We start from the raw sequence: 13738 nt of genomic DNA, 5'->3' as shown, positions 1-13738 counted from the left end.
ACATGTGATTATTGCAAATGACTGTTATAGCCACTAGCAATAATCACTGTCTTCTCACGGAAGAGATGGCTTCCACTGCCCCCCCACCGGGAGAACACCATGGCTATGAAAGGAGGCATTACCCTGTCAACCCATGGTTGCAGGAAATACATTTACTCGGTCTTTGGATGGCTTTTGTCTGAGCATAGGTACATGGAGAAAAATCTGAATGACCGACAACAAGTCATGGTATACTCACCCTATGGTGACAACAGCTGTGAAAAATTCTCCTCTTGTTTTACACTTTTATGAGGCTTTCTTACAAAGACATGATCCAACAAGAAAAAAATGTTTTTATGATTTAACTACCACTATTAACCTCTAGGTGTACTCCTTAGTGCCCCTGGGTGGTTGTAGTAAGCCTAATTACTGTAAGGATAACTCAAAATCAGAAGCACTGCTTGATATTTTTTTTTTTATGAAAATTTTATTTTAAGAGGAACTCCACCCTAACCACATCATTCCAGAGTGGGGCAGGGATAGTTACCTAGTTATATAGTTGGTAAGGTTTAATAAAGACTCCATCCAGTTCAACCTGAGTTTGTGGATATGTCACTACCATTTTTAATATCCTTGTATATTGTGTTAGCTAATAAATCAATTGAGAGATTTATTGCTTATCAGATATTGCTCTGAGACCCCAGCAATAAGATTATACCCCAGCTCTAAAACAGCCAAACCAAACAACGGCCTTTATGTTCTTCATATATTTCTAGAATTTTTTTGTGAATCTTGTGTCCTTTCAAATATTCCATAAAATTATCCAAGGTTGTCACAGCCAATCTGGGAGTCTGGAAAAAATCCCCACCAGAGTATGAGACAGCAGTGACCTGATATGATGATCCTGCTCCATGAAAAATAGAGAAATACATTTCTACTACTACTGGTAGCAGCTTGGCAGGTTTATGGACCCAGAGAGGGTAAACTGTAAATACACAGTACACTATTCCCCCAATAAAAATGCACACACTATACAAGAAAAGCATCAATGAAGATCTGACCACAAGGTATTGCCAGGCAGGTGAGAATCTTAATATTCGCAGCAATGTGTTACTGGTAGCAACATAATGTGTTGATGGTAGTGTGGAGACCCTTTCAGATGTGCTACCACAGACCATGTACCTGGTTAGCTATGTAGAAATCTGAGACTGAATGTTGACAGTTTTTTTAGTAAGTGCTTCATTGGAGAAAATTGCACTTTTTACATTTTCTGGAGTTTCGCATATTGCATACTGTATCTGCCTATTTTATAGATGCAACAATCTTTGAATTTCCTTTCAGTACATCAGTAGCTCTGGCTGTATAATGCTAGCATCCCAGCTACTCACCGAAGGGGGTGGGGACTGCCTGTCAATCAATGGGACATTTTCATATCGAGGATTGCCACTGAACAAACCGCTTTGATTCCTATAGGTAACATAAAAGGAGGAACACAAAAACTCACAACAAGAACAATAAATAATAAAGACCGTAAATATTACAGCATCTTGTAGCATTGTTTCCTATTGCTTTGGTTGGTATATAATCAGTAATTTTCTAATTCTATTTATTACCATCAAATAGCACTCTTTGACTGCTATTTTTTTTATATTTCATTTTTTCTATTTAACAAGCTAAAATCAACATCAAAAGAATTGGAGTATTTATTTTCTCTAAAAGTAGGTCACTTCTAAAACACAAAATTACAATAGTCTTGTTGGCATAGATAAATAAATAGAAAAAGTGTGATAGCATCTCTTCTTGAGGAAACAGTCCTTCAGCTGGCCATGTTACCAATGCCAAGGCATTGAGTATCTGATCTCTGTCAATGGGGAGGATTCTTGTTTAGGCATAGCCAGGGCTTTTTTTTTCTGCCGTTTCGCCACCTCCGGTGCTAGTCACTTGCTGCTCACAGCGCTGCTTCTGTATTCAAAAGTGGCAACGCTCCACTCCCGCAGCTGCTTATAACTCTCCCTGCTCAACACAACTTTATATAAGAGCAAAGAAGGGGGGGGGGGGGGGTCAGGGAATCTACACAGCCTCTGTTAGTCTCATGGAAGCACCAGCTGAAGCTCACCAGCAGTCTGCACTGTCCAATCTCCTACTGTAAGTTGAAGCTGTGCTAATGCAGCAGCCCCTCTCTCTTTTGCTTTCTAGGCTGGTTGGAGATCACTTGGGGTGGGAGGAGAGCTTTCTAATGGAAGGGGGGCTCTATACTGGAATCTGGGAGGAGAGCTTTGTACTGGGGGGGGACTTGGGGGTACACAGTGCACCTTTGAAGCCTGCACCATATACGTATCGCACCCCTCAGCCCTGCATGCTGTATGTAGTGCACCCCTCAACCCTGCACTCTGTATGTAGCGCACCCCTTAACCCTGCACTCTGCAAATAGTGCACTCTTCAACTCTGTATACAGCACAATCTTCAACCCTGCACTCTGTACATAGCACACGCTTCTACCCTGCACTCTGTGTTTAGCGCATACCTCAACTCTGCTGTCTGTATAAAGTGTACTTCTGAACTCTGCAATCTTCACATAGCGCACTCCTGAAAACCTGGTATGTAACAATGCCCCACTGTTCAATTTGGCCACACCCACAATTTGATGCAGAAGGTTGGCCGTGCCCAGCAAACTCCATGCCCTAAACCCCTCCGAGAGTGGGGGAGGTTGGGTTCCTGCACCTACACCTTTTCTCTGAGAAAAAAACTCAAGGGCATAGCTATTGACTGGCTAGCACTTCCTGAACACCAACCCCCTAGCTCCCCTTGGTAGAGACCGTGTAAACAATGCTGTGGCACTGCTCATGTAGGAGAGCCCCAATTGCTGTTTTATAAGCAGCATGTCAATCACTATTTGTTCAGGTTTAGTTGCTAATCGACTGGCACTTCCTGAAATGTTCATAAAACATTAACAGGTTAACTGGAAAAAAGATTAGAAAACAAATATACTTCTTTAGCATAAGATACCAGTCTCTGTAGTGGATTTTGTTTGTTGGGGGGGTTAGCACTTCAGTACTAGCAGCTGTTAACCAATATGTATTAGTATAATTGTCACAATTCATTTATGGGCTTATATATTTGCCAGTACTGTATCTTTGTCATTACGTATCATATATATATATATATATATATATATATTTTTGTGAACAATGTAATTAGTCATTGTCTTGTAAGAGTTATATTAATTCATGTATTCTAAATGGCAAAATTAAGCTTGTTACTGTAAATTAACAAGACAAACCTAATTCTAATAAAAAAATTAATCCTCTAAATGTATACCTTGGTACATTACACGTTTTCAATCTGTGTATTTTTTATACAATCAAAACGCTTCAGTGGGAAGGTTTCTGTGTGGGTGACCCAAAGTGAACTAAGCAGCTGGCAGGTGAGTGCTACAAATCCTCTTAAAATGTAAATTATGAATGGAATTGTGTTTTAATTATAAATAAGAAAACTAATTTTTTTGGAGATATACTGTTCCCTTTTAATGATGATTGAAATAAACATAAATGGTTATTTTAATAACTAAAATTGCACAAAATATGATCCCTAACCACTGTGTTACTTTTACAAATTGGAAATAGTCTTAATGCTCTGGGAGTGATTTAGCCTTGTTAAGCATGCTATATATATGGGCACATTTGTCTGCAAGGCTCATTGTTTGCACATTAGACATGAGCACAAATAGCCAATTTTACTTCTCCAAAATGTTGATGAAATTTTGCCTATTTATTAAATGGAGTTTTCCATGTATTTATTGATGTATTTCGTTTTTAAACAACAAGAAGACAGTTCCCCTTCCCTAATTATTTAATCTAAGAAGACAGTCCAAATAGTGACTTAAATGTAAAAATACTTCATAATTGTTTTTCCTCTTTGATTAGCATGCTGTTATAAAAATAATATTACAAAAAAATGCTCAAAAAAAGTAAAATATTTATGTAAAATTCCTTGTTATTTCAAACATTTTTGGTGTTAGTTGAATTTTTTAAAACAATACAGAAAATCAGCAAATTGTGCACTTTTACGACTACAAGCAAGCTGGTGTTACTGTCTCCTCATGTCCACATTTTCCATCTAGAAGTGTCTTCAATAGGTTGTGTTTACATAGGAGGTTATTGTTGTTGAAGTTACATTGATACAAATCTTTTTAAATGGACTTCTTTATCATTGGGCTAGAATGCATGCACAACTCAATGAATTCGCTCTGAGAAGGTAAATTGAGGACTCATTATAATGTTGTCATTTTACATGAGTACTAATAGCTTTTGTCATCTTGACAATGGCTTCTCCAAGAGCCTCAAATGGCAGTGAAAACATTGCATGACCATTAACTTAAAGCAATGTAGAGTAGAGTGCATACATTTATCTTAAAGAAAAATTTATTGAACGCAGTGATTGAACTCTTTAAAGCTACCAGCCTAACGTAGCTTCAGTTTACAAGGGTTTTTCTTCTAATTGAATCTCGCATGGAGAAATTAGAAGACACTTTTGGAAGAATCCCAGTGAATGTGAAACTGTTAATTTTATGACAACATCAGGTTTGATGAAATTTCATACTTTTAACTTTTTTTCATAATTTTACCTAGACAATATTATAAACCAGAGAAATATATGAGAAATGAAAAAGTGGATTATTCCCCATAGTGGTCAATCAGATTCTAGATAATTATAGGAGGTTTCTGCCCCAGTCATCTGTTTTTAGAAGTCCCAGCCATTTGCTCTGGATCTAATGCTGCTCAGAACTTCTTGGGCTTATGCAGTACTAGTCATAGTTGCACAACAAATAGTTGTAGCATGCTGGAGAAACCTGAGCTACTATGAGCTGATGGGTGGCAGTGCAAGTTTCATTACTTTCTATAGAAAAAAATACTATAATGTTTGTTTACAAATCTATATTCATTTCTCTGCCTTTTTTTTTTTAAATAATCTGAATCAGTATTATTATTGTAATAAATAAAAAGCCCCCATGTGGCTGCCGGCCTATGTATGCGGCTACTCACATGTACTGTGAGACGGGGGCGTTGGAAATAGGCGGGGCCGAGACCCGCAGGCTGTTGTGGCTGCCGCAGCTACTGCTGTAACTATAGAAACTGGGCAGGTGAGGTCTGCCTGCTGTGCGGAGGATCTCTCTACGTGCCTGAGGGTTAAATGGGTCATCCTCGTCCATGTCATCATAGTCCAGGTCCCTGCAACATAGTGCAAACAAACAATATAATACTTTAACATGGATTATTAACTTATATAAAACATATCAGCAATAGATAAAATAAATAAACACACAAAATAGAAAAATAGGATGGTTACCCTGGGTGACCTCACTTTAAAGCAGATCTAAACCCAATTACTGAAATCTCAAATAAACTTTGCAAGTAAATAAATAAATAAAATATCTTCAATATCTGAAATATTCACTAAAATAATACCAAGTGATCTTGTCATGAAGATTCTTGTTCATGAACCCCTTGTTATGGAGTGAAAATGCTCCCCCTGTCTCTCAAATGCTCTCCTGTATTGTCTCATGCACTTACAATGGAGACTGCAAGTGGCCCCTTCCTCTCCATCTCTTTTAGGCCATTTTTTGATATAATTTTGTTTAATTAAGCAAACATTTATATCAGCCTCAAATTGGTGAATAACTGCGCAGATAACAGATCAATATCCTAATACTGTAAAATCCTGGTGCACAAGCTTTCAGTGCGAAACCAATATACAGCACTACCCCAATTTAAACTTACCAAAATAAGTAATATGTGCAAACTTAAAGTGTTTTACCTGCAGACCTTGGACTGAAAACCATAATCACATAAAAATGAATACATAGTGATAAATGCTAAAAATAGGTATAAACAGCCATTAATAGGGTTCATTTTTTCTGTGTGAGAAAAATCTTCAACAAAGTGATTCATGCAATCCATCCCTACATAGTCCAGTAACCTCCAGTACAATATATCTCCAATGTCCATGTCCATATACACATCCAATGTGCTCTGTATGTAAACTGCTGTGCTCCTCTTTCATTTTTATGATCACACACCCTTGGACCCCTGTGAAATAAAACTCACCAAAAGCTAATAAGCGGGTCTGGTGCCCTTGATTTATAGGAAAAATAATGTTCTTCATCTCATTCATTGCAAGATACTGATTAAATTATACATAAGGCAGAATACAAAAAATTTTAAAACAACAAAATTGCACTCAACACACACACAGTAGTTGCTGGCCACCCCAGCACTCAAGATGACTTGTATAATCATGCAATGGTGCCCCACGTCAACAGCACATCCTACTTGCGTGTGGACTTGCACTGCACTAGTGTGAATGACTTTGGAGGCTTGATTTACTAAAACTGGAGAGTGCAAAATCTCGTGCAGTTCTGTTAAGAAATCAGTTCCCAGGTTTTTTTTGTCAAAGACTAATTGAACAAGCTGAGGTTAGAAGCTTAGAGTAAATCAACTTCTGAGTGTTCAAGCCCCACCCAATGTGTTTTGCCTTCCAAGACATTATTAGGAGCACTTACGTTTGCACATATTAGTTATTTTGGTAAGTTACATAATGGTTTCACACAGAATTAGAATATCAAAATACATTATTTATAGCTGTTGAAAATAGTTTGTTAACAGGCAACACAGATAATAATAGAATTCACAAGCATCCACCAGATGTAAAAAGCTAACAATGGCATTGTTGGGGTTTATTGTTGTTCACCAGTGTTAGGCATTAAATTTGGAAATTAATTGTAACAGTTAGCATTTGTTGTGTATTAATTAAAAAGTGAAAGGTTAAAGCTTAGCTAAACCAAAATGTTTTATATACTGGAGTTTATCAGTTTTTAGATGTGGTGGCTATTATTTTCCTTTTTTGGACTTTTTTCCCCTTTACGTTTCTCCTGATAATTCTGCTAATTACTGTACACACTTTCTCTAATACTCTTCTGATTTGTAATGCAAACCCCTCCCCTTCCTTTCAACACCATTACATAAAGGTATATTGCTTTGTAGTTGACAGAAATTAGATAAGAAAGCGGATAACTATTAGGGTATGAACTATTAACCACTTAAGGACCGAGCCTCTTTCTAAGATTTGGTGTTTGCAAGTTAAAAACTTTTTTTTTTTGCTAGAAAATTACTTAGAACCCTCAAACATTATATATATATTTTGTTAACACCCTAGAGCAGTCATGGTGAACCTGGGCACCCCAGATGTTTTGGAACTACATTTCCCATGATGTGCAACTATACTGCAGAGTGCATGAGCATCATGGGAAATGTAGTTCCAAAACATCAAGGGTGCCAAGGTTCGCATTACTGCCCTAGAGAATAAAATGGCAGTCATTGCAATACTTTCTGTCACACCGTATTTGCTTTGCACAACGGTCTTACAAGCACACATTTTTTGGAAAAAATACACTTTTTTGAATAAAAACATAAGACAACAGTAAAATTAGGCAAATTTTTTTATATTGTGAAAAATAATGTTACGCCGAGTAAACTGATACCCAACATGTCAAGCTTCAAAATTGCGCCCGCTTGTGGAATGGCGCCAATCTTTTACCCTTAAAAATCTCCATAGGCGACGTTTACAAAATTCTACAGGTTGCATATTTTGAGGTACAGAGCAGGTCTAGGGCTAGAATTATTGCTCTCACTCTAACAATTGCTGCGATACCTCATATGTGTGGTTTGAACACCATTTTCATATACGGGCACTACTCACGTATGCGTTCGCTTCTGCACGCAAGCTCTTTGGGATGGGCACTTTAAAAAAATATTTTTTATTTATTTCACTTTAAATTTTTTATTTTGATACAGTTTTTTTCCCCCAAAAAATTGGGTCACTTTTATTCCTATTACAAGGAATTTAAACATCCCCTGTAATAGAAAAAAAGCATTACAGGACCTCTTAAATATGAGATCTGGGGTCAAAAAGACCTCAGATCTCATATTTACCCTAAAATGCAATAAAAAATAAATACATTTTTTTTTAAAATGTCCCTTTTAAGAGCTATGGGCGGAAGTGACATTTTGACGTCGCTTCTGCCCTGCAATGATATGGAGACGGGATGGGGCCATCTTCCCCTCACTCATCTCCATGCCTAACAGGAAGAAGAACTTGATTGCCTCCGCTGCTACCGCAAGCGGTGGAGGGTACCGGAGCGCGACCAGGGGCCCTCTCACGCCACCGATAAAAGTGATTTTGCGGCGAATCTGCCACAGAGACCAGTTTTATCTGAAAGTGGCCCGCCCGCTGAAGAATAGGATACCAGGCTTATGGCAGCTAGCTGCTGCCATAATGACGATACACCTCTTCAAAGTAGGGACGTAAAACAACGGCCGGCGGCCCTTAAATGGTTAAGGTATTCCCAAATCAAAAGCCTTGGTTGTATGGTAAAGTAAGGGCTCAGCTTAGAGCAAGAGATGTGGCCTTTAGATCAGGTGGCCCTATGGTCTACAAGAAAGCTCAGAATAAATTAAAGAAAGGCATTAAGGGACTAATGTCGTGTACACGTGACCGGCATTTCCGGCAGACTAGGTCCAACGATCTTCCTGATGGACTTTCGACGGAGTTCCGATGGACTTTCCGAATAAACGGACTTGGACACACACAATCACACCAAAGTCTGACGGATTCGACCGTGATGACGTACGACCGGACTAGAATAAAGAAGTTCATAGACAGTAACCAATAGCTGCCCTAGCATAATTTTTTCCGTCGGACTAGCATACACACAAACATATTTCTCGATAGGAACTGGTTTCGGCGGAAAAATGTGAAACATTCTATTTATAAAGGTTGTCAGATTTTTAGACAGCAAAGGTCCGATGGAGCCCACACATGATTGAATTGTCCGGCGGATTTGTTCCGTCGGACCTTTGCTGTCGAAAAGTCCGGTCGTGTGTACGCGGCATTAGGGTAGATATAAACAGCACATTGAATCTTATTTTGAAGATCAAAATTCTTGTCGCAAGGGGATTAAAGCAATGATAGATTTTAAATCTAGGAATACACATGAGATGGGAAACCCATAATAAAGAACTAGTGGAGGGCGACCATTTATTGGTAATAAAAACACATTAGGTCAGGTTACATTTGAGGAAGATTGAAAGGCAGCAGGACCAGATGAGGTATCAGGCAATATACTGAGGGGATGTGCAGACCAGTTATCAGTTGTTTTTACTGATATATTTAATCTGTCACTGAAGAAGGCTGCAGTACTTTCTTGTATTAGAGCTACTACTATTGTCCCAATACCTAAAAAATAAGCAGTAACATGCATAAATGATTATCGCCCAGTTGCACTAACTCCTATCATTATGAAATGTTTAGAGAGGCTCATATTTTCACATCTTAAGGCAAGCATTACTTCCTGTTGTTCTGGATAAGTATCAGTTTGTCTATCGTGCAAATAGATGCACAGATGATGCAATTGCTATTGCATTGCATGCTGCCTTGACACATCTTGAGCACTCAAACACATATGTTAGGATGTTATTCACTGATTTTAGCTCAGCATTTAACAGTAGTCCCTGGCAAAATAGTGAAAACGTTAAAAGCTTTGGGCCTATGTCATTACTGTGCTAATGGATTATGGATTTCCTAACAAACAGGCCACAAAGTGTGAGAATAGGAGATCAGGTGTTTAACACTATTATTTTGAATACAGGGTTACCATGGGTATGTGTGTTAACTCTGGCCCCGCTTACATTGTTTACGCACTACTGTACAGTGGAACCTTGGATTATGAGCATAATCCATTCCAGGAGAATGCTTGTAATCCAAAGCACTCGCATGTCAAAGCGAGTTTCCCCATAGAAGTCAATGGAAACTAAGACAATTTGTTCGGCATTGACTTCTATTGCATGCAATACCGCATGTGGTCAGAGGTGGGGGCGCGCCAGGGAGCCTCAGAAATACTCAGGGACAACTCGGCTGAACTCAGAAAGCCTCGGAAACACTCGGGAACGGAGTATTTCTGAGTGTTTCCGAGCATTTCCAAGTGATTCTGAGTATTTCCGAACAGCTCCAGTGTCACCGGCGCCCCCACACTTCTGCCAAAATGCAGTACTGCACACCTCATTAGCTTGAATTTTGCTGGTTTTGCAAGACAACACTTGCAAACCGAGTCAGAATTAAAAAAAAAGTTACTTGTCTTTCAAAACGCTCGTTAACAGCGTTACTCGTTAACCAAGGTTCCACTGTACTCCCATACATGCGTTTAACACTATAGTGAAGTTTGCTGATGACACCACTTTAGTGGGACTCATTGGAGATAATGATGAGACAGCTTATAGGCTGGAAATTCAACATTTGGTTGAGTGGTGTATAGAAAATGATTTCATACTCAACGCAAAAACTAAAGAAATAATAGTGGATTATAGGAGATCAAGAAAGATCAATCATTGCCTGGTATATATAGGTGGTGAAGAGGTGTAAAGGATGGACACTATTATATTTTTGGGAGTGCATATTACAAGGGGGTTGCCATGGTCTCAAAATACGTTTTTTCTAGTGAAAGAAATCGCAGTAGAGACTGTTTTTCCTTCGGAGACTGAAACAGGCTGGATTGCCTTGAGGGCTTCTGATCAATTTCTATCATTGTACCATTGAGAGTATTCTTCTCCACTATGCTGTAATGTGGTATGCCAGCTGCAGGGCAAAGGATAAAAAGTACCTGTCTCGTGTGATAAAAACAACACAGCCTTCATAGAAACAGAGCTACCAAATTTGAACACAGCATATGCCAGCCAATTAAAAAAAGCGGCAAAAGTTATTAGTATTGATCCAACCCACCCAGGTTACAGTGTGCTTGTCCCATTGCCATTGAGGAAAAGAAATAGAATACTTAAATCTCACACTAATTGCTTAAAGTACCGATTTTTCCCTAGGGCTGTATTGTCCAACCCCACCAGGTACAGTGTTTTACAAATTTTATGTGGAATAAATTTTTTTTTAACCACCTAACTTCTTCAGATCCGCGATATAGCCAAATGAAAGCTACATCGCAGACCTACTTTGCCAGGAGGGCATCAATAGACTTCCTCCCATGCCCGAGCGGCCTGCGCGCCCCCTGCAGCTCACGCAGAGTTCTCTGTGATCAGTGAGTCAATCCCAGCGAGTCGATCCTGACCCCTTACCACGTGATCAGCTGTCAACCAATGACAACTGATCATGTTATGCACACAGAACCAGTAATCAGCTATTTTTTCTCCTCGCGCTGATAGCATGAGGAGAAAAAAAAAAGCCGATCACCGGTGGTTCTCAGAGGGACATTGGTCCCGATCAAGGAGAGTTCCAGCCAGCTCATCTGTGCCCACCTGTGCCACCTGCCATTGCCACCTACCAGTGCCCACCAGCGCCACCTACCAGTGCCCACAGTGCCACCTATCAGTGTTACCAATCCGTGCCTCATCAACAGTGCTGCCCATCAGTGTCACCTACCAGTGCCCATCAGTGCCACCTACCAGTGCCCATCAGTGCCACCTATCAGTGCCATCTATCAGTAACACCTGTCAGTCTCCTTCAGTGCCACCCATCTGTGCCCATCAGTACCGCCTTATCTGTCCCCATCAGTGCCGCCTTATCTGTGGATATCAGTGCCCATCAGTGCAGCCTATCAGTGCCCATCAGTGCAGCCTATCAGTGCACACCAGTGCTGCCTCATCAGCACATATCAATGAAGGAGAAAAATTACCTATTTGCAAAATTTTATAACAAACTATGAAACATGATTTTTTATTTTTTTTCAAAATTTTCCATCTTTTTTTTGGTTGTTTAGCAGAAGATAAAAACCCCAGCTGTGATTAAATACCACCAAAAGAAAGCTCTATTTCTGTGAAAAAAAATATGATTTAATTTGGGTACAGTGTTGTATGACCATGCAATTGTCATTCAAAGTGCGTCAGTGCTGAAAGCTGAAAATTGGTCTGAGCAGGAGGGGGGTTTAAGTGCCCAGTAGGCAAGTGGTTATATAGATATGTGGACATGTGCTAGGAGTATGAATGTGTTGTTTTGTTGGGAAGTGTTTCATTGCCACTGTAAGGAGTATCAGGATACATTTTTGTTGTATGTGTACAATGACAATAAAGTATAAATATCTATCTATCTATAATTAGAGATTCCACGTTCAGTCCACAGGAAGTTACAAGGACACACCATTTCTGACGGGGTCAACAGGTATTTTTTGTACTAGTTGAAAATGTACTTAGCCTTCAAATAGACAAAAATATTTCCAATCACATCTAAGGACTTGTAAGCAGGAATACATAAAATTTTTTAGATATATATAGTGAGGTTGATTTACTAAAACTGGACAGTGTTTAATCAGATGCAGCTGTGCATGGTAGCCAATCAGCTTCTAACTTCAGCTTGTTCAGTTAAGCTTTGCAACAAAATCTGAAAGCTGATTGCTTTCTATCAGAGCTGCACCGGATTTTCCACTCCCGTTTTAGTAAATCAACCCCTATATGTTATAGAGTAAAGTTTTAATGGTTATGGTAAGTGGTAAGGTTGGGATAAGGGTCAGAGCTAAGATTTAGAGGTCAATGTCAATTTTAAGGGTTAGGCTAAAAGTTTAGGTTCAGGTTACACATTCATTTATAGCGTTAGGTTAAGATAGTGAGTAAAGGATAGCTTGCTAAAGTCAGGATATGTTTTAGAGATACAGTCATGGCCGAAATTGTTGGCACCCCAGAAATTTTTCCAGAAAATCAAGTATTTCTCACAGAAAAGTATTGCAGTAACAAACATGTTTTGCTATACACATGTTTATTCCCTTTGTGTGTATTGGAACAAAACAAAAAAAGGAGGAAAAAAAGCAAATTGGACATAATGTCACATAAAACTCCAAAAATGGGCTGGTCACAATTCTTGGCACCCTTAACTTAATATTTGGTTGCACACCCTTTGGAAAAAATAACTGAAATCAGTCGCTTCCTATAACCATCAATAAGCTTCTTACACCTCTCACCTGGAATTTTGGACCACTCTTCCTTTGAAAACTGCTCCAAGTCTCTCTTATTAAAAGGGTGCCTTTTCCCAACAGCAATTTTAAGATCTCTCCACAGGTGTTCAATGGGATTTAGATCTGGACTCATTGCTGGCTACTTTAGAACTCTCCAACGCTTTGTTGCCATCCATTCTTGTGCTTTTTGGCATATGTTTGGGGTCATTGTCCTGCTGGAAGACCCAAGATCTTGGATGCAAACCCAGCTTTCTGACACTGGGCTCCACAGTGCGACCCAAAATCCTTTGAAAATCCTCAGATTTCATGAAGCCTTGCACACATTCAAGGCACCCAGTGCCAGAAGCAGCAAAAGAAACCCAAAACATCATTGAACCTCCACCATATTTCACTGTAGTTACTGTGTTCTTTTCTTTGTAGCCCTCATTCCATTTCAGTAAACAGTAGAATGATGTGCTTTACGAAAAAGCTCTATCTTGGTCTCATCTGTCAACAAGACATTTTCCTAGAAGGATTTTGGCTTACTCAAGTACATTTTGGCAAACTGTAGTCTTGCTTTTTATGTCTCTGTGTCAGCAGTGGGGTCCTCCTGGGGCTCCTGCCATAGCGTTTCATTTAATTGAAATGTCGACGGATAGTTTGCACTGACGCTGATGCTCCCTGAGCCTGCAGGACAGCTTGAATTTCTTTGGAACTTGTTTGGGGCTGCTTATCCACCATCCGGACTATCCTGGGTTGCAACCATAAATATTTCTCTTC

General features: G+C 39.3%; 1 protein-coding gene across 2 annotated transcripts in view; it reads right to left on the bottom strand.

Moving 5' to 3' along the window:
• The window catches only part of TTYH1 (tweety family member 1), a 279501-nt gene that overhangs the window by 6384 nt on the left and 259379 nt on the right, over nucleotides 1-13738 (bottom strand). Inside the window, exons 12-13 of one of the 2 annotated variants that reach the window (XM_077457547.1) lie at nucleotides 5022-5207; nucleotides 1368-1446 (exon numbers count right to left, since the gene is read on the bottom strand). In XM_077457547.1, coding sequence (XP_077313673.1) covers nucleotides 1368-1446; nucleotides 5022-5207 — 265 coding nt within the window. The remainder of the gene's footprint in view (nucleotides 1-1367; nucleotides 1447-5021; nucleotides 5208-13738) is intronic. The other variant, XM_077457548.1, reaches the window with a different exon arrangement.

This window comes from Lithobates pipiens, unplaced genomic scaffold, assembly GCF_037356315.1.
Source record: "Lithobates pipiens isolate NorthernLeopardFrog02 unplaced genomic scaffold, aLitPip1_a1.2 Scaffold_27, whole genome shotgun sequence".
Classification (NCBI taxonomy): domain Eukaryota; kingdom Metazoa; phylum Chordata; class Amphibia; order Anura; family Ranidae; genus Lithobates; species Lithobates pipiens.
Note: the sequence above shows the minus strand (reverse complement) of the source record. Positions and strands in the feature narration are given on the sequence as shown.